General features: G+C 39.0%; 1 protein-coding gene across 1 annotated transcript in view; it reads right to left on the bottom strand.

Annotated features, from left to right (window-relative positions):
• Positions 1-27,911, bottom strand: part of PTPRT (protein tyrosine phosphatase, receptor type T) — an 885,105-nt gene that overhangs the window by 742,061 nt on the left and 115,133 nt on the right. Inside the window, exons 2-5 of the mRNA XM_027867127.1 lie at positions 22,430-22,701; positions 9,160-9,241; positions 3,785-3,900; positions 782-956 (exon numbers count right to left, since the gene is read on the bottom strand). Of these exons, the coding sequence (XP_027722928.1) occupies positions 782-956; positions 3,785-3,900; positions 9,160-9,241; positions 22,430-22,701 (645 nt within the window). The remainder of the gene's footprint in view (positions 1-781; positions 957-3,784; positions 3,901-9,159; positions 9,242-22,429; positions 22,702-27,911) is intronic.

Raw genomic sequence — 27,911 nt, forward strand, 5'->3', positions numbered from 1 at the left:
CAAACCTGGATATTTTATGGGATTGCAAGCTCATGCTAACTCCATAGTATAATGTGATAGTCCAAAAGGTTCATGAAACCTTAGTCTGCATACTCAGTGCTCAGTTAATACTATCTTCATGTGCGATTACCTTCAAGTGTTGTAATGCAGACAAAGCTTCATTTTTTCATTCATTAAATTACATTAAATTAAATTGACCCTATTACCCATAGCTGGAGGAAGTTACCTGGCTGTGACTTCTATAAAAACATAAGGATTCTAATTGTTCATTATTTAACTAAAATGAAAACCCTTACTGTGTACACAGTATTGTGGTCAGCTCTAGGGAAGATACTAAGTCTAGCTAAGACATAGTATCTTTCCTCAAGGAGTTCACAGCCTGGAAATGGGATTAAGATGTCAACATAGATAGCTACAATATAGAACATTATATGATGAGTAAATCACAGGTTAACAAAACTAAAATACAGTCTTTCTTCATAGCTTTTCACAAATGATTCTTTAAATACAACTTTATATTGTTAATAAAAATATCTTTGTGTTTTGTTTTGTTTTTTTCAAAAATAGAGCTGAAGAATCAAGAATGTCACCATTCAAAAAACAAAAAATGTCCCCATCCCACAACCACCAAGTGTTGCAAGCAAAAATTTATTGTCCTCCTCCTTACCTTTAAAAAGGCCCTTTCATGGCAGAGAACAATCTCTGGCCTCTCTCAGGAAAGTTAGTCATTCGGAAGAATGAAATGGAGCCACGTAAATCCCATACTTTCTGGATCACTCACCTTTTACTATTAATTCTGCATAATTAGAGACTCCGGAGCCACCATCAGAGCGAATGACACATCGGTACTTGCTGATGCTCCTCTGAGACGTATCGGCCACACTAACTGTAGCTGAAAACCTTCGGTGGTTGACCACTCGCGTGACCATGAGGGCAGTATCTCTCCCATTCCATTGCTACCAGAGGAAAGAGAAATCAGCTTAAGAACTTAGATGGACCTTCCTAAATACGAATTGATTCCCTTCTCACTCCCCTACATCCAAAACTAATTGGTCATTTCTATACCTACTTTCTGGCCTGGTTGAAATAAGCACATTTACCCTCCTACTTCTTAGTACATTTTACTGAATGAATTTTGGCAAATGTCTTAGCATAAAGACAGCATGTACCCTAATGGTTAGGGATGAAGGTAAAGGCTCAGTAATCGCTATAGTTTCACTCTGAGGCTGGACTGATTTGCTTTGTGAGCTAAGGTCAATCTTTTAACCCTCCTATTAGTTTTCTTCATCTGCAAAACTGAGATAAGAGACTTTACCCCTGATACTGCAGGTCTGAACAAAGCATAAAGGTATGCTAGTAAAAGGCCATTCTTATCTGGGCTGCTCACTTTCTTGTAGCTGAAATTAACCTGCTTGAGCTTCAACAGCATTGGTATACAGGTAACACTTCATTATATAAAAAATAAGGGCTTTTTTTGTTTGTCTGTTTGTTTTTTTATTTGATTAACAAAGTGAAAAGAGTCCTAGATTTGGAGTCATGGGGCCTAGGTCTATATCCTGGCTCTGAACACTTGCTATATGACCTCAGCCAAATTATTTCCTTTCTCTTGGCCTCAGTTTTCTCATCTATAAATCCTCATCTATAAAATGAGGCCTAGATGACCTCTCAGGACCCTTCTAACTCTAAATCTATGATCCTGCCTTTATGTATACTATCTGCCAGGGTTATATAGGACCCCTCTAGGATTCCAAACTAATACATTGGAACTGGTAACTTTATTAAAGCATAGGGACAACATTTTATGCTTTTCTTCCCATGAAAAATAACATTTTCTTTAGCTTTTCTTTAACTTCTGTGTTACACTGAGGAAAGCAATTCTGGGCACCATATTTTAGGAAGGGCATTGACAAACTGGTAATCATCCTGAGAAGAGGACTAGAAATCATGTCATATGAGGATGGGTTGAAAGAATTAGGAATGGATGGTGAGAAGGCTTAAGCTATACATTGATGGTTGTCTTCAATAATGTGAAGGGCTGTCTCAGTGGAGAAGGATTAAAATTGTCCTGGTAGGCTCTAGAAGGCAGAACTATGAAGAACTAAGGTAAGTTAGAGGGAGACAGATTTTTGGTGCTTTATAGGAAGGAGTAAACAATCAGAACTATCTAACAATGAAATGGACTACCTTGAGAAGTAGTGAGGTTCACATCACTAAATGTGTTCAAGCAGTTTGGATGGCCACTTATCTTGAATGTTGTCAAGTTCATCTGGTTCAACTTACGCCATATGTTTCTAAGCCTAGATATTAATTAATCTGTTACTTGCAATGAGCCAATACTTCATTTAGAAGAAGGTACTCTCACTATTTATATCAATTTACATTCCTCTTTAGCAAACTCCATTTATATATCAACAATGATGTGCCTGGGAGCGGTCATTTGTTTTAGCATCAGCACAGAACACCAAATTTCCCACATGGAACAAATGGCTAATGAAATGACATTCCTCTTCATATTTTACTTTAAGTCCTGATCAGTGATATTTAGTTTTCAGTTTAACAAATACAGCCTTAAGAAGAGCCAGATAGGATTCAGTGAGTTTGCTTGAAATATTCTCATTTTCTATGACAGGCCTTCCATCCAACGGGCTTTTTCTGAATAGAAATTAAGCAGTAGCATCCCATATAGCTATTCCCTCTCTTTTAAAAATGAACAATTGAAGACTAGCTTATAGAAGCTCTAATTATCCAGGTTTTCTATAGTTAATCAATAAGCCTACTATGTGTTGGGAACTACGCATGCAAATATAAAAATGAGACAGTAACTACCTTTAGGGATGTTACATTTTAGTCATGTATATCACATTGAGACTTGGACAAAAATGAGCTAGAAAAGGCTCTATCAGGAGGAGGTCCAGGATAGGGATTTTGGCTGGATATAAGCCAAGATGAGAGTTGGGAGTGCCAAGGGCAGAGAGAGTAACAATGCTGGAATGGTGTATTTGAGGCATATGCAGGCAAATGTCTAGGGGTGGGGGAACCTGCAACTTCAAGGCCACATGTGGCCCTCTAGGTTCTCAAGTGCGGCCCTTTGACTGAATCCAAAACTCACAGAACAAATCACCTTAATAAAAGAATTTGTTTTGTAAAACCTGGTCTTAGCCAAAAGGCCGTACCCAAGGACCTAGAAGGCCACATGTGGTCTTGAGGCCTCAGGTTCCTCACCCCTGATCAAGATCTCAGATGTCAGATAAAGCCAAGAGGGAATAAGCAGTCCCCATAGGTCATGGAAGATAAAATCAAGGTCTAGATTCTGGGTGGCCAAGAAGAAATGATCAGGACCCCCAGAAAGCAGACTGAGAATAAAAGGTCAAGGTCCCAATCAGGGGATCTGAAAAAAATAGCATTAATAATTAAGGCCAAAAGGTTTGGGCACCACATGCTTAGGATGTAAGTAACTGGTATGAGGAATGGTGCTTGTTACAGTGTGAAAAGAGCATTGGATTTAATGTAGAAGACAGGTTTGACACACAGCTCATTCATTTACTACCTGTGCGAACTTGGACAAGTTATAACCCTCTTGTAAAAAGATGGTTTTGCACTAGATGACTTCTGAGCTCCCTTCCAGTTTAAAATGTATGATGCTATAATCTCCACATCCACGCCGATGTACTAAAGAGAACACTGGACTCAGTTGAGAAGATGTGGGTTCAATTCTTGATGCTACCACTCACTCTGATCAGATCACGGAGGGAAAGCTATGTGAAGGAAGAAGAAAGTTATTTACCTGGAGCCAGAGTTTGTCATGCTGGGACCACTTTCCTCCAGCAATACACTGGAATGTTGCATTTTGTCCCACATTCACTTCAACATTTTGGAGTCGCAGGAAATGAGGTGCTTTTCCTAGGATGGAAATGAAATATTAATTGGGTGGGTTCTTTAAGTAGTTCTGTCCCCCTTACACCCTGCTCTGGAGAAGAAGGCTCATGACCTAGGTAAATTCCAAGGGCAAAATAAAGTTCTCTTCCTTTAGAGAATAAAGATGATTATTCTGCATGAGGCAGTGAATCCAAATCAATGGGCCAGGTCTATATGGCACAAAATACTGGACTAAAAAAAATGACCATCTCACTGATGGGGGAAGTTTTTACAGCAAGATGATGGAGGTCATTGATGTTGCTATTTAAGAGGCCTCCTACCCCAAGTTGAAAAAGAACTAACCCAAGAATGGTAATGGTCCTATAATTTGGGTTTTGGTAGAGGTGAGGTAACCCCTCAAGGGGCAGTCCTGAATCCCCTCAGAATAAAAGCAGCCCTAAATCCTCTCATTTACCTTTGACATACACAGAGTGTCCTAAAGGTCTTAGTTCAGTTTCAAGTTTCAATAGCTTAAAATTTCAAGCTTTAATAGCCTGAAATTACACTAAAGCTAAATTACCCTAAGAGGGTAGGGGACAGGTCATACTGCAAATGCTACCATCTTGATGGATACATTAGTGCATCTGAAAATTCAGAGGCCCTAAAAGTCACACGGTGGTGATGAACTGGAAGATGCTTTTTTATGTACAAAAAAAATTTACTGAAATATTTTCCACATTTCCTAATCAGAATTGATTGCTGGAGTCCCAAAGAATTTCAGGCCAACAATGCAAATGTACCAATAAGTGACATAACCCAATTAGGGTCCTCTTTGTTCTCTGAGCTATCTCAGTTTTGAAGCATCTCATTCAAAGAAGCCACCCACCCCAAAAGCTGAAAGAGAAGGGAGATTGGAAAAAAGGAGCCAATGTCGACCCCTCTTAGATTAAAAAAAAAAAGGTGAAAGTCACCAAACAATGACAATGGTCTAAATAATTACATTTAACAATGACACTAGGAAGGTCTGTTCCATTTCTGAATCATCACTGGCATTAAGGTTTGGTTACACTGTAGAAAAGTATGTTGTCTCATATATCATTGTTTCATTTGTGTGTGTGTATGTGTGTGTGTGTGTGTGTGTTCCTTTGTTCCCTTCTCCCAAACCTTTCTTCAGTATTTATCATAATACCTTATACACTTTTTTTTTGGTCCAGCCTTGTGATTTCAACACTGTATGGAACTCTCAGTTCCTGTAATGCAGGCAGGTTACTGTTTTGTAACTTAGTGTATTAGAGTTGTCTAACACTGAAATATTAAAGGAACTTGTCCTGAGTCAGATGGACAGTACTGAAGGATTTAAATCCAGGTCTCTCTGAACTCTGAGAGCAGTTCTCTGTCTACTGTGCAGTACTGCCTCTTGCATCATCACACATAGTTCCTGCTCAATAAACGCAGAATTGAATTGTATAACATTGGGTGGGAATCAAAACCAGCCTATAGATTGGTCAATGGGTCCTTTAGATCATCTCTAACAATTAGACAACTGTTACAACAAAGAGAATCCCTCAGGACCCTAGCAGACTACCAGTGTAAGCCTCAGTACTTGTGTTCCCAATCTTTGTACCCTGTTACTTTCTAAGACACTGGGAACTCACCGGGCAGAAGTCCTATGAATGAAGCTGACCAATGCTTATTGCACATTTCAGGCAAAATACCCTGATGTGAATGACATTTCAAACCCACTCTACAAACATCAGTACAGCATTTGAAGACATATCATTCTGCCCTTTATCCTACTCTCTGGACTTGTCAGCACCCAGCAGGTAGTGAGATAAAATTGAGAGAAAGAGACCTGTTCAGCAGAAGTCCCAGCAGTTCATGGAACACTAGGAAATTCACCACAATAATGTGATAGAAAATAAAATAAGGAAGTCTAAAAGTCAGTGAAAAGATGGAAATGATGAAACCTTGAAGAAAACTTGTCTGACATTTACCCAGCAGCTATTACTGATGCAGCCCTGTTTTTAATAGTTAAAGCTGAGAAATGACAACCCTCAGAGGGCAACCAGAGTTACGATACATGCAGGGCGACATGGAAATGTTAAATGGGCTATAAAATATAAGTGAAAGGTTTGAGTTTATAAGAGAAAATCATTTCCTCTGCTGTGTTTTTAAGTATTACGTCTGTCTCTCGGTCACTTTTTAAAAATGTGAGGAGAAAGCATAATGCTATTAACCTCAGTGCCAATCAATACTGGACATGGGGCAATTGGGCCACTAAAGGTCATGTAACTTTGGGAATATTTAACAGGAGCACTTATTGATAAACTCTGGGCATATCTTAGTAGTGAAATAGCTCTAGAGGACAGAAATAGGAAATTAAAAGGCCTGGGGACGTGAGGAGAATAAAAAGTTCTCAATCTACTTAAATATTTAACATCCCATGAGGGAAGTTTCTAATCCGTGTATTAATATTAAGTGTGAGTGTGTGTGTGTGTGTGTATGTATGAAGAGGGGGTGGTGCATGTGTGTTTTTGGAGGGTTGGGGAGGATGGAGAAACCAATATTCACTCAGTACAAAGAAACATACGGGCATCATTCTGTTTCCCAAGCAATTTGGGATCCTAAGCACAGTCCACTGAGGCCTACTGTCAGTATCACTGAAATTGGCCCACACATTTAGGCTGCATTGTTCTTAGCAGAACAGGCCTTCCAACTTGCATGAGACTAGGACGCCTTCCCCTGTTTGTGATGTGCCCCCACTGGCAACAGCAGCTCTGCTTTTCTCACAACTACTCATGTTGTGTTAAAATTCAGTAGGTGTGATTTCTGCCCAGGGTCAAGTTTTCTTTAGCTCGTTGCTGTGTAAAAGAATTTTAGTTATAGAAGGGCAAGAAAGGAAAAAGGCAAACGGTGGGGGGGAGGGGTAAAGAAGAGGGGAGAAAGAAGGAAATTCCTTTTCCATTTCTCTCACAGGCACCACGGCTTTCAGAACTTTAAACTTTCTGCCAGAGAATCTTCAGAGGAAAAGGGGTTGCTGAATTATTGAAGCACTCCTTCTCATGGAGGAAGCACATTCCTACGGTTCTCCAAGCACTGGGATCCCTTTGAACTCACTGTAGAACTGACCATGGGAAGACAGAAAGCTGTCTCTGCTCACCACTAGTACCACAAATGCTTGGAGGCAGCAACATCAATGGTGTGGCCAGCTTGTTTTAAAGGTTCTTCTCTCCAACCTCCATCTAGGACATCTCATGAACATGTAAGAGGATATCAAGGCCTGTATTGGGCCCAAGCTCCTGTTTCTAGACCTCAGAAGAGGGTTTCAAATGTAGTATTCCAGGTGCCCCTATGGATATATTATCAAAGCTTTCATTTTTGGTTTCTATCATTCTGTTAAAAGGTATGAAAATTGCAGGCACCATAACAGCACCATTTTTCTGAATTTTATGTGTAAGCCCAAGTGGTGCATTAATGGGGTGGCTTTGCATTGTGCAGGCACACAGACAGGATCATGTTTTCCCTAGTTATAGCTCATAACCCATTTGCATGGTAATTGCTTCATGGTCATTCCATTCATGTGGAATCCAGTTCTTTACCAGTGGAGAGGAAGCTGAGATTATCCTTAAAGCCCACTGCACCCTTACTTTCCCAAAGTATTGATTCTACTCTGAGGCCAGAGTTGGGAGGCATGTACCTTTAGCCCTCAGGCCAGCATCTTACCACTGAGCTATCTTAGAGTAGAGAGGACATCTGTTACAGCTACTGAATCTAGAATATAGGTTCTTAGCCTTTTGTGTTATGGACCCCTTTGGCAGTCTGGGGAAACCTAAAAACTCCTCAGAATAAGAGTTTTAAAATTAAATATATAGGATTAAAGGAAATCAATATATTGAAATAAAAATGTGATTTTTTTCCCCCTTCCAAGTTCTCTCTTGAAATCTCTCTTCGAACCTCTTAGATCCCTGGTTAAGAAACCCAAATTAGAAAAACAAATTGATTAAATTCATTTCAATAAGCATTTGTTAATCACCTACTAAACATTTATTAAAGATATTTTATTAATCATCTACTAAATCATCTATTAAACATCAGGCACTGAGCATACAGAAAGAAAAAGAAGCAGTTCATGCCCTCAGGAAGTTTCCATTCTACTAGGAGAAAGCCATTACTAGTACTTGGCACTCAGGCTTCACCCTGCTGTTGCCCTGGCTATGACTAAGGCTAATTCCCACATAGAGAGGTTCAGGCTGACTGGTGGCAAGTTCCAGAAATACACAATGTGTTTCTGTTCATTGCTGCATAATGGCCTTGGGGGCGGGGGGGTGAGGGAGAAATATGAGCAGGTACTGGAAAACAGACATGGAATGTGGCAGACAACCTATAGCATGGCACAGGCGCCTTGCAGACATAGCCTATGTCACTATTCCTATGGCATCTCTTTTCACAGACACACAATATGTCCCCATCCTGTAGGGCACTGCTGAGATGCATTTCAAATGCCTATCAGGAAATAGACAACTGGGGCAGAATTGTATGAAACACAGACAGGGTGAGCAGAGAGTGCAGTTACCTTCTAACACCCTACAACAAGAGCCAAGGATGACAAATCTTTCAGAATGCCTCCATAAGAGCTGATGAGTGGATTTAAAATTATTTTCCAAGAATTAATAGCTCAAGGTCCTCTTTTCCTTGTGAGTGAACATCCAGTTCACTCTCTAAGTGTTTCTAGTGGGGTTTCTTTTTTTTTTCTTTCTAAAACAATTACATGTGATTCTATCCAGAGCCCTTTAATTCTTCTCCTTCAGTGCTCTGAATCACACTAATAAACAATCAGAGTTTTCTATTCCCTTAATAATGGAGTCAGATTTGAGCGGAGATGTTTTGGCACTATCTGCAGATTCACATAGGGGTTGTCTGTTGCACAGCCTGGCAAAATGAGGGATTTATTTTGGGCTGATTGCCGTGGGTACAGAAGTGTTTTCAAAGAATAAAGAAGAAGAAAAAACTTTAAATGTTTGTGAACCAGGTGAATGGGAGACCAGCTGAACTGAACTGTGAAGCCTAACCCAGGGCAGGACTCTGTTATCAGGAAAATGAAAAACTACAGGGTCATAGATACTAAGCTGGGAGAGACTTGAGAGGTTATCTAATCCAAGTCACTCAGTTTTGCAGCTGAGGAAACTGGGGCCCAGAGAAGTTCAGTGACTTGCCCAAGATCAGAAAGGCAGGAAATGTCAGAGCTGGGATTCAAAGCCAGGGCCTCCAGACCCAGCATCCTAGCCACTGGATGGCGGTACTTACGGCATGGGTGAGCAAGGACCCGAACTTCATCCACTGCTATGTAACCAGGATGCCCCTTCAAAGACACCGACTCAAATATAACCTGAAACACACAGAGGAAATCATGTTCTCACAAACAACAGTTGGCAGTCATCTATGGCTACTCCTTCCCCAATGCCTCGACCACTTTTTTTTTAATTCAAGATCTGTGATTTCTCATCTATCTGAAGATCTCTCAGTGTAGGAAACTTATCCACCAATGCAGACTGACAACTCACCTCTAATTTAGCATCTCAGCTGCCTGGAGGGAGTAAGTGACTTTCCCAAGTTCACACAGCTAGTATGGAGTTGAACCTATTCCCAACAGACCCTCTAGTAATAGTTTCTTACTGCCTCTCTTCTGTTCAATTAAGTTTTTTACTATTCAGATTATTTATCACAACCAAGCAGAAAGTTCAGGCTATGAGCAGATATAGGGACTTTTTCACAAACCCCAGATTTTGTCTTTTATTTTCCCAGGCAGAAAAAGTAAACTCTGCTGACCAGAATGAACACTGAAAAAGTACCATCCACCTTAACAGTGACTGCAGAGATATTTTGTCTGACTGAAAAAGCCATATCAAACCATGAGCCTTGAGCCTTTGTGGTAGTTCATGTGAAGTTGACAGAAAAGTTATTTCCTAACATCCAACTTGCCTATATATCTAGAAGGAAAAGCTTCCTTTGAAAATGAGCATGCAGGATGGATCAGACCTCGAGTGGCTATTCAGGAGAATGTAGCCTCCTTAAAAGTCAGAGATTTTTCATTGTATGTTTTCGAATCTTCAGTACCTGAAGAGTGCCTTGCACATAGCAATGATTTAATAAATGTTGGTTTTGGTTTTTTTTAATGGAATGGAAGCTGTCCTTGCCATAGGGTCCTAACGTTAGAGGCAGAAAGGACCTTTAAGGTCATCTAGTCCAGGCCCCTCATTTTATAGAGGAAGATACTAAGACCCACAAACATTAAATAACTTGCTTAAGACTGCAGAGGCAAAGCTGGGAGACAAACCCAGTACTCAAATTGCTTCTACCCCCCATGCCAAAGGTCAATGATAGTGCACTTGAAGTAGTAATACCTCCAGGGCTCCCAAATCCTACTTGAATGAGTTGTATCTTCCCTGAGGTAAAGACCACATAGAACCTAGAATGGGCTACCAGCATAGAATCATAGACCCAGAACGCTTAAGAACTAAAAGAGATCTAAAACACCATTTAGTCCAATCCCTTCAACTTCAAGAGACAACTGAGACCCAGAGAGAGGGAAAGTGACTTGACCATGATTATAAGGGTAGACAGAGACAGAAAAAAAGAAGTAAAGTCTTCTAGTTCCCATTCCAAGGTGTTTTGTTATGACTTGACTTGGCTTTTGAATCATACCATCCTGCCTCCCTTAAATGCTATAGAGAAGCAAGGACCAAGTGCTTATGGTCCTGAGCAGTATCTAACTTAGCAGGACATCAATTAAATGATTTGTCTCAGGACTTCTCATCATTATGTCAAAAGAGACCAATCTGAAACCAACATGTCATAAATTATACCCTTGGCAAGAGGATATGCCTTCAGCCATGAAGAAACTGCTACCCACATCTCCATTCTCTAAACAGAGCTTTTTGTTTCCTTCTTACATTATTAGGTTTTCCATTCTTGGAAGAATCTCATGTCATAGGTGTGTTATCGAATCACACATCTGCCTGTGGAAAATGATTCTTTATTTCTTGCTTATCAATGATTCAAAGGGAATTATGAAGTGCATGTAGTGTGCCAGGCACTGCATACTGGAAGCAGAGAAAAAGGCAAAAACAGCTGCTGCTCCAAAGGAGTTCACATTTTAATAGAGGAGACAACATGTAAATAATTAAGTACATGGAAAATATCTACAGAGCAGATGAGATGGAATATCAAGTGGGAGGCACTAACAGCTGGAGAAAGGGAGCTAGGAAAGGTCTCCTGCAGAAGCAGGGGTCTAAGGTGAGCCTTGATGAAAGCCAGGGAAGCTAAGAGGTAGAGGCAAAGAGAGAGAGCACTGAAGATGTAAGGGACGGAAAGCACAAAGGTACAGAGACAGGAGAGGTGTCCTATGAGAGAACCTATAAATAGTTTATGCTGCCTCTATTTTAGATTACATGGAGGGAAGTAAAATGTAAGAAAACTGGAAAAATAGGAAGCAATCAAGTTGTAAAAGGCTTTAAATGACAAAAGGGAAACTTTAAATTTGATCATTGAAGGCAGTTAGGTAGCACAGTAGATAGAGCCCTGGGCTTGGAATCAGGAAGACTTATCTTACTAAATTCAAATTTGGTCTCATTTACTTACTAGCTTTGTGACCCTGGCCAAGTCACTTAGCCATGTTTGCTTCAGTTTCCTTATCTATAAAATGAGCTGGTAGGGTATATAGGTGGTGCAGTGGATACAGCACCAGCCCTGGAATCAGGAGGATCTAAGTTTAAATCTGACCTCAGAAACGTGCTAGCTGTGTGACCCTGGGTAAGTCACTTGACACTGATTGTGTCCAAAAAAAAAATAAAGTAAAATAAGTTGGAGAAGGAAATGGTGAACCATACCAGTATCCTTGCCAAGAAAATCTCAAATGGGGTCATAAAGAGTCAGATACAGGGATGTAGCCAAGATGGTGAAGAAAAGGCAGCAACTCACCTGAGCTGTTCCTAAAACCCCTCTGAACACCTTTAAATAATGCCATAAGACAGTTCCTGGAGCAGGAGAACTCACAAAAGGATGGGGTGAAAAAAACTTCCAGTCATAAACAAACAATAAAACAAAACCAAAAGAATGAAAAAAAACTGAAGACAATGTGAAATATCTCATTGGAAAAACAACTGACATGGAAAATAGATCCGGGAGAGATAATTTAAGAATTATTGGACTACCTGAAAGCCATGGTCAAATAAAGGGGACCTAGACATCATCTTTCAAGAAAATACTATGGAAAACTGTCCTGTTATTCTAGATGAGAGGGGAAAATAGAAAATGAAAGAATCCATTGATCACCTCCTGAAAGACATCCCAGTTCAACCCTTTGATGTCTGTGGGCTGAAATAATTCCAGGAATATTTTAACCAAATTCCAGAGTTCCCAGGTCAGGGAAAAAATATTGCAAGCAGATAGAAAAAAACAATTCAAGCATCATGGAGTCACAGTCAGGATAACACAAGGTTTAGCACCTTCTACCTTAAAGGACTGGAGAGCTTAGAATATGATATTCTGGAGGGCAAAGAAGCTAGGATTATAACCAAGAATCACCTACCCAGCAAAACTGAGTATAATCCTTCAAGGGGAAAAATGGGCATTCAATGAGAGAACTTTCAAGCATTCTTGATGAAAAGAACAAAGCTCAAGAGAAAATCTGACTTTCAAACACAAAACTCAAGAGAAGTATAAAAAGGTAAACAGGAAAGGGAAATTATAAGGGATTTAATAAGGTTAAATGGTTTATATTCCTACATGGAAAGATGATAACCTGTAACTCATGAAAATATTTTCATTATTAGGGCAGTTAGATGGAATATGTATAGACAAGATGGCACAGGGGTGATGTTGAATTGAAGGGATGATATTTAAAAAATAAAATTAAGGGGTGAGAGAGGAATGTACTGGAAGAAAGGGAAAGGGAGAGGTAGAATGGGGTAAGTTATCTCAAATGAAAGAGGCAAGAAAAATCTTTTACAGTGGAGCAGGAAAGGAGGGAGGTGAGGGAGAGTGAGTGAACCTTACTCTCATCAGAATTGGCTCAAAGAGGGAATAACATACATACTCAATTGGGTATAAAAAGGTATCTACAAGAAAGTAGGAGGGAAAAGGGATAAGAGAGGGGGTGATAGAAGGGAGGGCAGATTGGGGGTAGGGAGCAGTCAGAAGCAAAATGCTTTTGAGGAAGGACAGGGTAAAACAAGAGAGAGAGAATATAATAAGCAGGGTAGAAAGAAATAGGATGGAGGGAAATACAGTTAGCAATAATAACTGTGAAAAAAATGTTGAAGCAAGTTTCTCTAATAAAGGTCTCATTTCTCATTTCTGTTTATGAAAATAAGAACAATTTCCCAAATGATAAATGATCAAAAGATATGAACAGTTTTCGGATGAAGTAATCAAAGCTATCTATAGCATATGAAAAAATGCTCTAACTCACTATTGCTTGGAGAAATGCAAATTAAAATAATTCTGAAGTACTACCTCATACCTATTAGATTGACTATAGGACAGAAAAGGAATATGACAAATAGTAGAAGAGATGCAGGTAAAATGAGACATTAATGCACTGTTGGTGGAGTTGTGAACTGATTCAACCATTCTATGGAACAATTTAGAACTATATCCAAAGGGCTATAAAACTATGCATATCCTTTGACCTAGCAATACCACTATTAGGGTCTGTATCCCAAAAGAGATTAAGAAAAGACAAAAAGGAAAACGACCTATATATACAAAATATTTATAGCAGCTCTTTTCTAGTGGCAAAGAATTGGAACTGGAGAATGGCTTACAAAATTGTGGTATGTGATTATGATTGAACATTATTGTGCCGTAAGAAATGATGAGAAGGATGCTCTGAGAAAAACCTGGAAAGACTTACATGAGCTGATGCAAAGTGAAATGGATTGTGTACAAAGTAACAGCAATATTGTAAGATGATCAGTTGTGAATGACTTAGCTATTCTTAGCAACATAACAATCCAAGACGACTCTGAAGAACTCATGATGAAAAATGATGGTGTCTGAATATAGATTGAAGCATACTTTTTAATCTTATTTTTCTTCATTTTTTGGTCTATATTTTCTTTCACAACATGACTAATACAGAAATGTTTTGCATGACTACACATGCATAATGTATATTGAATTGCATGCCTTCTCAATAGGGGGTAGGGTGGGATGGAGGAAGGGAGAGAATTTGGAATTCAAAGTTTTAAAAACAAAAGTTAAAATTGTTTTTACATGTAACTGGGCAAAAATAATATACTAAGTAAGTTTAAAAAAGAGTAGCCTCAAAGTGAAAGGACTTGCCCAGGAAGGGTCAGATATGGGACCTGATTCCAGATTCTCCAGCCTTGGAGGCAGTGATTATCTATCTACTGTTGGATGTTGTCTTTCAACTTAATAATGATGTCCTGCTGTGAATCTCATCATTCCTTGTTCTGAAGTACACTGCCTTTAAACCAGAATATTTCATGGAAAGAGTAGAATGTAAGTGTATAAGGTATGGAAGAGGAGGCAGGCAAGGTCTGAAGACATGAATGGAAATAGAAAGCCTGCTGTGTATCTGTGGTGAAAGCAGTTGCCCTCATGTGGAGAAGTTCAGTCTGGAACAATGCCTAACTCTGTCAATTTCTCCATCCCTTCTAGAAGTTTTAAGTAAAAAACACCCATTCCCCATAAGGCTAAAAGAAAAACAAGGGATAATTCAACTAATTTCTATAATGTGTATTATGAGGCCTCAGGGCAGACTAGACATTTAGGGCCCTTTACTTTAGGATGGAGGAGGGACATAATATCTGAGAAACACAAAACATTCTTTTCTCACAAATACAATCTCCATGAAAGGCTAGATTCTATTAATGTCCCAGTTTTAAGGGGAAACAAGGGAATGAGATAATAATATATTGTATGTGAAAATTCTTTGAAAAAAGTTAAAAGCCTTTGATAGATCAAAAAAAGAAGAGTCAGATACAACTGAAACAACCGAACAATAACAAATATTTGATCATGGATGTAATAGAAAGTCATTGGAGTTCAGGGTGGGAATGAGGGTGGTGTGACATGGCCAGATCTATGCTTTAAGAAAATCACTTTGGTTGGAGGATGGACTGGAATCAGGAAAGACTTGAAGCAGAAAGACCAACTAGATGGCTATTGCAACACTTGAGGCAAGAGATGATGAAGGCTTGAACTAGGTTGGGCAAAATGACAAAAAAAAAGTTTGCTTGTGATCTTGAATGAACTTCAAAGGTTTGAGGCAATACTGCAAACACAGGTGACCTCTCAGTGAAGAAGAAAAGACCTGAAGCACCCTTGCAGGCCACTTGCAAACAATGAAAGCTATAGAATTGGATATCTATAATGATCATGTATAACCCGGAATGAACTAAGGTTCAAGAACTTAAGTTCTTTCTTAGATTGAACTGAGATCCATCATCCTTTAACATTTACTAAAATTTGGCTGTAGTTCAGCCATCTATGACCAAATACACTATGTAATCTTTCATCCACATTGGCTCTAGTTCAGCCATCTATGACCAAATACACTATGTAATCTTTCATCCACATGTTAGAAGACAACTATGTACTACCAATTCCCCCAAGTCTCCTTTATTCTAGTTCCTTTATCTGAGCCTCCAATGGCATAGTTCCAAGGTCTTTCACCATCATGGCCACCTTCCTCCAGATGAATATCAGCTTACCACTACACTTCCTAAAATATGGCATCTGGACCTGAGACTTCTAGATATGATCTGATGAGGGGTGATGTAATGTAGTTAAAGAACACTGAATGTTAGTCAAGAAATCTAGACTCAAACCTTTGATCTGACCCTTGATAATTATGTGATTTGGAGCAAGTTGTTTTAGCTTCTCTAAGCCTTATTGTCCTCATTTGTTGAGCAGAAATAATATTTGCACTACCTGCCTCATGAGGTTAATGTGAGGAAGTACTTTTTTAAACTTCAAAGGGCTATATATGTATGAGTTATAGAGCCATTGACTAGGACACAGAAGGCTGATACTGTTGCTTCCCTTGTCCTTTACCTGAAGCACAACTTAGAAAATGTTCTAAAGACACAGAAAGCATTGTCTGGCCCACTGTTTATAATGTTTAAGTAAGAGATTTCTCTTCCTCTTGTACCATTACAACCCCCAAATACCTTCTAACCAACCATGATTTCTATTGATATCTGCTTAGAAAATAAAAAATACCCTGGCTCTCTTGAACTTCCTTTGCCTGATTTTCCAAAGACCAGGCCAGGAGACATAAACATGGTAGCTAACTGACGTTCCCTTTATGGACTTCCCCTTTGCTACTTTCTATTCTCTTGAGTAGAAGTACAGCTTTGGCATTTCTATTAAGTCATCAAGTCAATTAATTGTATCCTATTACCAATAAGGGAACTACTTGGGGATAGTTTCTAGACATAACAGAAATGATCTTTATAAACAGAATAGAAACAACTTTTACGCTTGATTTGCTTCAAGTAACCACTAGTAGATCTCCAAAAGTCCCAGCACTAGATCTTAGCCTTTTAATGCCCAATAGCTTGAATCTAGAAAACTTGGGAAGTCTAAATTAATTTTTCCTTCAGCCTCATTTATTTGTGTCTAATGGTAGCCATCTCTAGGGTGGAAGGAGGGAAGGGAAGAAAAAAAGGTGGGAAAGAGGAAAAAAGAAATGTATGTGATGACTTTAAAAGGAATAACAAGTTGTACATAATAGATTTGCAGTTTCATATGCAATTTTTATCATATTATGTTATGGAAATGCTTGTTTAACCCATAAATTAAAAATAAAATAAATAAAAATTTAAAAAGAAAAGGAATAAAATGAAAGACTATTAAATCTTGTTCAGATAGGTATTAACTATGAAGTGATCAGTAATTCCTACTCTTTCAAAAATTCTTCAACTGTCAAGCTTGTTATAGGATTCAAGTCATCTATTTTAACACACACTCTATACAGATATTATGAAATCACAGAATTCAGCCTCTACTTGAAGACTTCCAATGAGGGTGAACCCATTACCTTCCAAGGCAATCCATTCCACTTTTAGATAGCCCTAATTATTAGGGAGTTTTTGGGACAAGTATAAAAGTGCATCTTTATAACCTCTACCCAAAGCTCCTTGTTCTTCCCTCTAGAGCCAGACAGATCAAATTCAATCCCTTCTTCCACCTAACAGATCTTCATAAATTTAAAGGTAGTTATTATATCTTCCCTGAATCTTTTTCTCCAGATTCAACATCCCTATTTCTTAGGCCAATCTTCATATGGCATAGACTCCTATCAAGGTACATGTCTTCGTGGGGCATCATGAATTGCCTAGATATGGAGTGTCTGATCTTATCAACCAATTTTTATTCTTCAATGATTCGTCTCCCTTTGTGATTTCTGGATTCTGACTGTGTCTCTTTAGTATTTTCAAAATGAAATTTCAATGTGAAAGAATGACAAATTGCTTTCAGCCCAGAAAGTGACACAAGCAGATACTGCCTCTAGCACTTTGGAAGGACCATGTTCCACAAAGGATCAATTCATCCATTCCTCCTCCTTCTGCACTCTCTGCACTCTGCACACAGTGCACACCTCTATTATGGTGTTTAGAAACACCCAAACACAGCTTACGTGAGGTATAAAAAGTCATCTTTAAAACTACACATTTATAAGAAATCATGTCTCGACAAACCAATACAACACTAAGATTTATTGAACCCATTAGAAAAAGTGCCATGTTTTCTCCATCCAGCAACCACTGTTGTACGCATTCATTCATTCAGTCATGTCCAGAAGAGAAAAATCTCAACTCACCAAACCCTCAATTAACCAGATGTTTTGTTACACTGTTCTTTGAAGGAAAAGGGAAAAGAGACCAAAAAAAAAAAAAAGAATTGCTTATGCTCCAAGATTAGAGGACCATATGTTTAGAGCAAGAAGGGACTTTACAGGCCATCAAATGCAATCCCTTTATTTTATAGATGAGGAAACTGAAACTGAACAAATCAATTAATCATTTAATTAACAAGCATTTTTAAGTGCATACTATGTGTAAGGCAAAATGTTTGCTGACATGACTTGACCAATACAAAAAATGAAACAAAGTCCAGTGACTTGCCACAAAGCTAAAAAGTACCTAAGCAGAATCCATACTCAAGTCTTTCTTACTCCATAGCCTGTGCTGTGCTCACTGTAACACCTAGATCCCTATGGCTTTAGCCCATTTTCCTACATCTTCTAAATCTAGTAATGGAAGTTTTTTAACTTTAATTCAGCATTAGGACAGCGTGTAGTAGAAAGAATACTGAGTGAGGAATCAGTAAGACCCTGATTAAAGTTCCAGCTGCCCTTAATAATGGGCTTTGTTATGTCAAGTCAGACACTTAACATCTTTCAGTGTCACTTTCCTCATCTGTTAAATATGGATAATAACAGGTACATTACCTATCCCAAAGGATTACAGCAAGGAGCCAATGAAATAATGGGTGTGAGAGTGTTTTAAAGCACATGTACTACTTTAAAGTATTGTAAAGCACATGTAGACGTGTAGTATGATTATTAGCATAACAAAGAACAGGAGATTCTATAGCAAGGTGAATTGGAAAGAGTACTCGTATTAGAGTCCGAAGGACTTGGTTTGAATTCTGACTATTGTAACCTTGGGGCAGCTAGGTGACAAAGTAGATAGGGTGCCAGGCCTACCGTGAGGAAGACTCATCTTCCTCAGTTCAAATCTGACCTCAGACACTTACTAGCTGTGTGACCCTGGGCAAGTCACTTAACCCTGTTTGCCTCAGTTCCTCATCTGTAAGATGAACTGGAGAAAGAAATGCAAACCATCCCAGTATCTTTGCCAAGGAAACCCCAAAAAGAGGTTATGAAGAGTCAGACATGACTGAAACAACTCAACAACGTTGTAACCTTGAGCAAAATGCTTAACTCGCCAAATCTAGTTTCCTCATACCCAAATGAGAAGGTTGGACTAAACGATCTCCAGGGCCCACTCTCGTTCTATATTCTAGGATTGTAGTAAAGGATTTGGAGTCAAGAAGATTTTATTTCAAATCCTTCTCCAGACATTTTTCAGCCATGTGGCCATGTAACACCTCTCAGCCTTAGTTTTCTCAACAGCAAAATGTGGAAAATAAAAGCCCAAAATAATAAACCTCACAGGATTATTATGAGGTTCAAATGAGACAACATATGTAAAGCCTCTTAAACCTTAAAGTGTCATAACTGCTGGTTATTAATTACTAGTATCACATGACTCAAGCACTTTATGGTTCCTTCCACCTCTAAGATTCTGTGATTCTTACTGAGACATACTGTGGAATCACAGAAAAAAACATTGGATTTAGAGTCAGAGAAGCTGCATTCAAATGTTAGCTCTGCTCTTCACTACTTATGTGACCTCAGGTAAGTCACTTAACGTTCTTTGGCCTGTTTCCACTTCTATAGATTGAGAGGGTTAGGCTAGATGATCAGTAGAGAGCATCCCTTCTAGTCCCATCAAGGTTTCCATATTCTGTTAATGCAAGATATTGGGTCTTAGGAACAACCTGCTTGCTTCCTTACAGGTTATAAGTTCCCTGAGGTTGGGAACTGTTCCATTTTTATCACTCTAACCTCAATACCTATTACAATGCCCTGCACAGAACTAGTGTTTAACATATGTTTGTGGAACTGAAATGAATTGAACTGAAACATTTGAGGAAGATCTGTGGGTTGGCCCTCTATCAACCAGAATTTCCCCGGATCAAATATTGCAGGTGATTCAGACTTTCCTTTGTTGTGTATGACCCACCGCTCTCTCTACACAGTGATGGACACTCTATCTTTCACCATTTTGTTACTACCATTCAGTTTAACAAGGAAAAAGCAAACTGATGCTGTTAATGAGAAGCAGGTGAGCCCATCCTATACAGTACTTGTAGCAATTAAAGACAGTGCTGTGGGAAGCCATTTAAAATGGGCAAGTGAGGAAGCATGAGACAGGTGGCTGCAAAATTAATAAAGTATTTTTGGGTGGGTAAATCTTGAGAAAGACAAGTTCAGAATCATTAAAAATGTTAAATATAATGACTATCACCTGGAATGGCCCCAAAGCCCAAAGCACTGCTTAACCAGCATTTAATAAGATGTGGCTTTACTTAAATCAGGCAACTGCAAAGAGGGGTATGTTTAAAATGCCAGGAATTACCAGGCCTGTGCTAAATTAGTCCAGCCAGAAAAACACACTAATAAGCCAAATGAAATTCCGGCAGTGTTATGGAGCTGAAAGTCAATTTTAGGAGTTTGAAATATAGCTTTAATAACTGAATACATAAACCATCCAGAACCAATGCAAGGAATCCCTGAAATCCTAAACCTGATTTACTTCCTTGAGCCACACATGGCAGGATTATGGCTCAGCAGCTTGGAAAGCCACAAACCAGCTCTGCCTTCGTTTTCCCTTCCTTCTTATCCCACAGACATATCACTTTCTCTTTCTTTCTTTGCCCGTTATTTGATATGTGTATGCATCTGGTGCATTTCTGAACTGCTGTTGGAGATGCATCTATACTTCTAGCTACAGAGAGCAGAGGGAAAGAGACAAAACGAGACTCTAACAAAGACAAGTGGAAAAATGAGAGTGAGTGTGCACTGACCTATTGATCACTGGAATGCCAATGTAAGCTAGCAGGGGAGAGAATCGGCTTGCAGAGAAGGCATTCAATAGGTGTATTTTGGAGGAATGGAGGAAAGAAACTGGGCAACTTGACAAGCAATGTGCTCAAAACCTCAGCTGATGGACTGATCCATGTGGGCAGCCTGTTTAAATACAATTTCCATGTGCACACTGTATGGGCAGAGCTGGACAGGGCAGGATCTTACAACATCAAGGAATTTCAGAGATGGAAGAGACCTGTCTCCCAATCAAAAAACTACCATAGGGAGGGAAAACACAAATTCTTTACCATGGACCACTCCCCACCTGCAGCAAACAGCACAGGCTACTGTTTGTTCAAGGGGCAGGGGCTATGAGCCTGGGAGAAAAGCTTAGAAGGAGCAAGCCCAAGGAAAAGGAGAAAAAACCCTCAAGTTCTGAGTGTCTCTCTTTGCTTATTTGATTGCTCCTATGAGCTTTAAGGAGTAAAGGCTCGTTGGAATAATGGGTTTAAAAAGTGGTAAAAAAAAAAAATTGCTGCCAACTCATGTTAATGTGAATTGGTTTAGTTTAACCCTATCTAAAGTATCAATGTCCACTATAACATCCCAGATAATTTGGAAAACGCTATGCAATAAAATATGGTATTGTTTTTATCGTAACTATGAGGCTTGAGGACATTCAGTCTGGAGATTTTTGTTGGGAACATATTGCTGACTTCAAATATCTAAAGTTCAAATATCATATTGAAAGGAGATAAGACTTATTTTGTTTACCTGAGGAGAAGGAAGACATATGCCTAAAGGATAAAAGTTACAGAGAGACAAATTCTGGTTTAGCGATAAAGGCAGCATTTCACAGTGGACAGAGCACTGACTCAGTTAGCAAGACTCGGGTGTTAAGCCCCATATCTGATACATGCTAATGTGGAGAAAGTCATCTGCCTTCTTCGTGCCTCAAACAATTGTCTAAGACTATAAGTTACAAAGCATGTGTCAGTCCACATTGGTAGAGGAGGTATAACGGAAAGAATACTGAATTTTGAGCCACAAGAACTAGTGGTGGTGGTGATGATGGTGGTGGAGGTGGTGGTGATGTTTTCATATCTTAACTCTAGTACTTACTAACTAGGCAAACTTGGGCCGGTTACTTTCCCTCCCTTAGCATATGTGTCAGGCACTGGTTTTTTTTAATATCTTCCCATTTGATCCTTACAACAACCCTGAGTGTTTTGCACATAGCAGGTCCTTAATAATTATTGAATCCAATTAAATAAAATTGTCCCCAGTTTTATCCAGATGCAAACTTGTAACTTAACTTCCAGAAAGCAATTCAGACTCACTTCCCACCATGAAAACTATTAGGGCTTCTCCTTAGCAAGCAGTACTGGCCTGCAATGGAGACACTGCATGTGTAATTCCTTGAGGCCAGAATAGCCCCTGAGGGTTCATTAACACCAAGCACTCCCATAGCACTCTCTGGGCTACATTCTCGAAATGTTTATGTGCTCTAACAAACTCAGTAGTGGTGGTCTAACTTCGGTGTGACATCAGAATACCTGACACCCCTAAAAGCAGAGCCTCCTGAAGCAAACTAGGCTAGTAAAAGGTAGCGAGTATAGTCAAAGTCACTGTGATCTGAGAGACAGGAAATCTGGGTTCTAGACTTAGCTCTGTCATTGACTTCCTGTATGACTTTAGGCAAATTCCTTCTGTTTCTGAGCCTCAGTTTTCTCATCTGTAAAAAATAAGATAATGCACAAGATAATCTCTAAGGTCCTCTTCATATCTAATATTGTGTACTTCTAAATGGGGTATAGGAGATCAGGAAAAAGGAGGAGAAGAGGACAGAAAAATGAGAGAAAGAGGGATTATAAATATAATCAATACCTGATAGAAATGTGGCCAAAAGGTGCTGATGGCCAACTCCGCCTTCACCCAGCCTTCTGTCACAATCCCTGACACGTTCCAGATGGGGTTACCCTGGGGTCCTCCATTAACTTTCACATAAACATTCAGTGATCCAGGGCTGGACCGGTCTCTGCTAGATAAGTAGTAATGGAAATCGACACAGTGCGTATCATTCTCCTTCAAGGTCGGCAAAAGCAAGTGAGCTTTTTGTCCAGATGCCCGCCCAGAGCTGTTCACCATCATGAAGGAACCTGGAGACCACCAAAAAGCAAAGGAGAAAAGGAGGGAGGGACAAAAAGAAGGAAGACAAGAGGGAGGAAAACATGGAAGGAAAAGAGACCCATGGGAGAAAAAGAGAAAGAAAATTCTCTGAAAACCAGCTGTAAACAAATGTACTCACAAAATGAACCAGTCATCTAGTTATGGCATCACAAGCCATGGCCAAATGAAATAGAAAGCTTAACAAATTCCAGAGCAGAAAACTCAATTCTGGGACTATCAGCCACCACCTAGAAAGACTGTGGGGTCATTTAGATAATCGATAAAGCATCCTGTGCAGGATGAAATTTGGCATTTGGCATCACCCACAACATGCAACCCCATTATTTGAGCTCAAGTATATACTCCTGGGTTAGGGCAGGCAAGCCCTCACATAGTGCTTTATGGCTCCAAAATCATTCTAGGTTTTAGGTCATCTAGATAGGAATCACTGTAGCCAGCAAATATAGGAACATGGAAAACATGAAATACTCCCTTGAACAAATATTTAAAGATATAATGGATTGACATGGGAACAGGCATCTCATACCTTTGCCCTAGGGTCACTGTCAGTTGGGAGGTGAGAATTGTTCTACTCTAGAGGCTCTGATGCCCTCCAAAAATAACTTACACACACTAGTTTGTTAATTTTAACACTGTTAAAATTCCTTGTACCATGAGTAGCTAGACATTTAATCCAGGACAGTCACTAGTATCATCTCTGTTCAGAAGGTAAAGCTGACATTAATAGGCTAGTCTGAAATGATGGCCTGCAACCATAAATCCAACCTCTGAAGAGAATTGGAAAATTGGAGGGCAGATATTGACTAAAAAGATATCAGCCCGAAGAAAACTTTTAAAGCCAATATACACTTGACTTTGAGTTCCCTGAAGGCAAGGATCATATATCTTCCCCCAGTACCCAGCACAACATTCTGGACCCAGTAGGCATTTAATAAATGCTTGCTGAATGCAAGCAATTTTTTAAGAATGGAAAAAAAGAAAATAAAAATAAAATGGAAGTAAACAACACATTTCTATTATTTTAATTTAATATACACATTTTTAAACAAGTTGTAAATAATTTGAAGTTTATGGCTTATGTGCAATAACTTTTTTAATTTTTTTATTGGAATGTTTGTTCTGGATGATGGGTTACTAACTTTAGAATAAACACTGCATGCCAAAAAAAGAGAAGAGAAGCAAAATAAAATATAAATAAATACCTATTGAATGAATATAGAATGAACATCCATCATCTCCCAGCTATACTTCTGAGGTTGCCTCGGGCTTAGTTTGGGGCCATTTTTATCCCTTGTAAAATAGCTGTAGATTGTCATAGCTGGGAGGAATCTTAAAGATCATAGGGTCCAATCCCCTAATTTTGCCAAGGAGTAAACTATAGTCCAGAGGGGATATTATTTGCCCAAGGTCACAAGGCAAATTCCTAACAAAACCCAGAGAAGAACTTATATCTCTTGTATCCCAAGGTAAGGTCCCTTCTCCTTCAGTCAGTCTCTCATTTGGAGGACAGATCAAAAGCAGCATAAGTTAATGAGTCACCAAAACCATAGCAGATTTTTTTTCAATCAAAATCCTGGAAGACATATGCTTGTTTACCTGTGTACATGAAGGAAAAGTAGAGACCAGCATCAGAAGAAGTGGGAGAGGCTGCCATCTGACAGTTTCAGCAACCAGGCAGAATTGTTGTTTTTTTTTTTTTAATCAAATACAGTCTGCCTGGCCTTCTTACTTCTCATTTCTCATACTGCTGCCAAGTCTGGCTACAAATGTATTTCTCCACTGGCCTCTTACAATTCACAGAAGACTGGGTTTGGAAAGGCTTAAGTTCTAACTGACTGTGGCTTATATTTCCATTTAAAACAAGCTCCAGGTATGTGACAGACTCCAGATGGCCCAGATAAATACTGGAACGAGTTCTGCTCAGTGGACAGCCATAGGCTGTACATTCATTCAACTAATACTAGTATTAATAGCTGACATTCATATAGCACTCTGTGATTTATAAAGCACTCTATGTGAATTGCCTCATTTGATTCCGGCCATAATTCTTTGAGGTAAGTATTAGTAGTAATAACCATTCTACAGATGAATAAATAGAGGACTGGGAAGGTTGTGACTTATTCAAGGCCATACAGCTAGTAAAAGATTCACATCGAAGTTTCTTGACTTGAAATCCAGGGCTTCTCTTACCCTACCCTCAATATCACAGTAGGGTTATACGGCAACAGAAATTTATTAAGCTCCTACTTAATACGTGACATTGTTCCCAGGGATCAGGTTACAAAGATTTAAAAATTATACAGACCCTGCCTCTGGGTACCTTATAATAATGATATCAACTCACTTTGATATGGTCCCTTAAGGTTTACCAAGTGCTTAAAAGTAGAATTTACTCATTTTTACAGATGAAGAATGTGAGAATGAAAAGTCAGGTGACTTTTTCATGGTCAAACAGCTTCTAAGTATCCAAGATGACAGCTATATAGATAGGTATTCTAAGTCCAATGAATGCTCTTCAATATATCATCCTGCTTTTATTCATTAACTCCATTTGTTCAAATTCATTGGACAAACAACAATTAACTCAAGTATTACTTAAAGAGCAAAGAAAGTGAAGACTCATCTACCATCTCTTTCCTGGAAAAGTAAACATGGCCAACAAGCCAGTCCCTGAACAAGTATTTATTAAATGCTTACTATTTGGCAGGCACTTTGTTAAATGTGGGAATACAAATATGAGGGGGTGGGGTGGAAAGATAGTCCCTGTCCTCAAAGAGTTTACATTCTAATGGAGAAAAATGCCACATAAAAGGAGGCTGGAAAGCAAGGGGACACAGCCAGGAGAGAAATAAGACATAGTTCCCCGGGAGCTGTCCTTAAATGGAGGTCTGGGAACATCCATCCAATCAGAGGGAGAAGCAGGGAGAAGCTGCTTTCAATGTTCAAATTCCAGAGCAGGAGTGAATGAGATGATGAAGAGATTTCCTGGCCACGGTAGAGGACGTCCAGAGTGTAGCCTGGAAAGGCATGAGACTTGGTTCCAATCTAACAACATTTGTGAATTACCTACAATATGCAGAACACTACAATAGCCATTCTTAGAGAGGTTCTTAACTGTTTTGTGTCACAGACCCCTCTGGCAGTCTCGTGACATCTACAGAAACCCTTCTCAGAGTAATGTTTTTGTCTATTCCATTAATTGAAGGAAATAGTAAATTTTATTTTAAAATAAGTAAAAAATAAATATTCATTATTTTTCAAGATAGATACATTCATAGATCCCCTAAAACCTATCCACAGACCCTAGAGAACACTCCAAAGTAAGAACTCCTGCACTAAGAACACAAAGACAAAATGTAAAGTAGAACCTGTCCTCCAGGAACTGACTTTCTCCTGGTGATACAACATGTCCACAGATAAGGAAATCCAAGCCAATTTGAGGAAAAAGAGAACGTTAATAACTAAAGGGATCATCAAAGCTCTCCCATTGGAGGTGGTACCTGAGCTGAGCCTTGAAGGAAAACAAGGCTTCCACGGGGGAGCCTGTGTGGGGTCACAGAAGCAGAAAATGGAATGTTAAATCTAGGGAACAGGTAATTAATTGTCTACTTTGGCTCAAAGGTAAGGCACATAAAGAAAAATCATGTAAAATCAATCCAAAAGAATAGGTTAGAACTACTTTTTTCAACACATAAGAAATATACCTCCAAAATTCTAATATTCCAGTTTAAATATGTAACATTATAGCATTTAACCCCTAAACATCTGGCCTTCCTATGTCTACAAGGTTTTAGCACTGTTATTGTTCAATCAATTTCAGTTGTGTCTGACTCTTTGTGACCCCCATTTAGGGTTTTCTTAGAAAAGATACTGGAGCAGTTTGCCATTTCCTTCTCCAACTTATTTTGCAGATGAGGAAACTGAGGCAAACAGGGTTAAGTAACTTGCCCAAGGTCATACAGCTAGTGTCTGACGTCATATTTTAACTCAGATCTTCCTGAGTCCAAGCCTGGGGTTCTATCCACTGTGCCACCTAACTTTCTGTGGTTTTAGCATTCCTTCTTTAAAATTTATTTAACATAAATAGGATCTCAGAAGTAAGACCTCAGACATCAGCTCATATAAGCCCTGACTCAGGAATGTTTTTTAATACATCTCTACCCAGTGGTCATCCAGCGCCTACCTGATCATCTGTATGGAGAAGGAGATCACTGGAGGTCAGTATTTCTTTCTAATAAACAGTAAAGAGAATAGAAAGGTGGGGACTGCTAAATGGATAACTTTTCTATATGTTGCCCATATCTCTGCTACCAATGGGAAGAGATGTAATCCATTATCTAAGGTTTATTCTAGCAGAGAAGTACTTTTGCTTTTCAGGGGTCTTTTGAAAGAATTAAGATATAGGATGAGACAGTGATGTGTTTTTTCAATTCCACAAATATTATAAATTATGTGTTGGATACTAACAATACAAAAGCAAACAGAAAATAATCCCTGCCCTCAAAAAGCTTATATTCTTCCCGTTGGCCCAAAGATACTGCATTGTCTTGAAGTTATGGGGGAATGGAAGCCTTTACCTTTTGATTAGGCAGTAGGTACATCCATCAGATTGGCAAAGTCAGCAAAACACAAGAATGGAAGACAGAAGACAGGGACACTAATACACCACTAGTTAAACTGTGAATTGGTCTAATGATTTTGGAAAACAATTTAGAATTAAAATAAAAAGTCAACAAACTATGCTAACTCTTTGCTTTTGCAATACTGCTACTAATCCTTCATATTCCAAGGAGGTAAAAAGATAGAAGGAAGGGCTCCACACATACCACAATATTCACAGTAGAACTTTTATGATAGCAAAGGAAAAAAAAAAACAGAAAACAGTTGGTGCCCAATGACTGAATGGCTAAACAAATTGTGGCCTGTGAACATAATGAAATACTACTGCACCATAAGAAATGACAAATATGAAGAATTCAGAGAATCCTAGGAAGACTTGTATGAATTGATGAAGAGCAAGATAAATAGAAGCAAGAAAATAATTTACATGCTGACCACAATGAGGTTAAGGGGGAGGGGGACACTGAAGGACTTCAGAAGTCTGACTTTAGATTAGAAATAGTGACTCAGTAAGTCCCAAAGTATATATTAGGTACCTGCTATATATGTGACAGGCACA

Source organism: Vombatus ursinus, unplaced genomic scaffold, assembly GCF_900497805.2.
Source record: "Vombatus ursinus unplaced genomic scaffold, bare-nosed wombat genome assembly UNPS02014785.1, whole genome shotgun sequence".
Lineage (NCBI taxonomy): Eukaryota > Metazoa > Chordata > Mammalia > Diprotodontia > Vombatidae > Vombatus > Vombatus ursinus.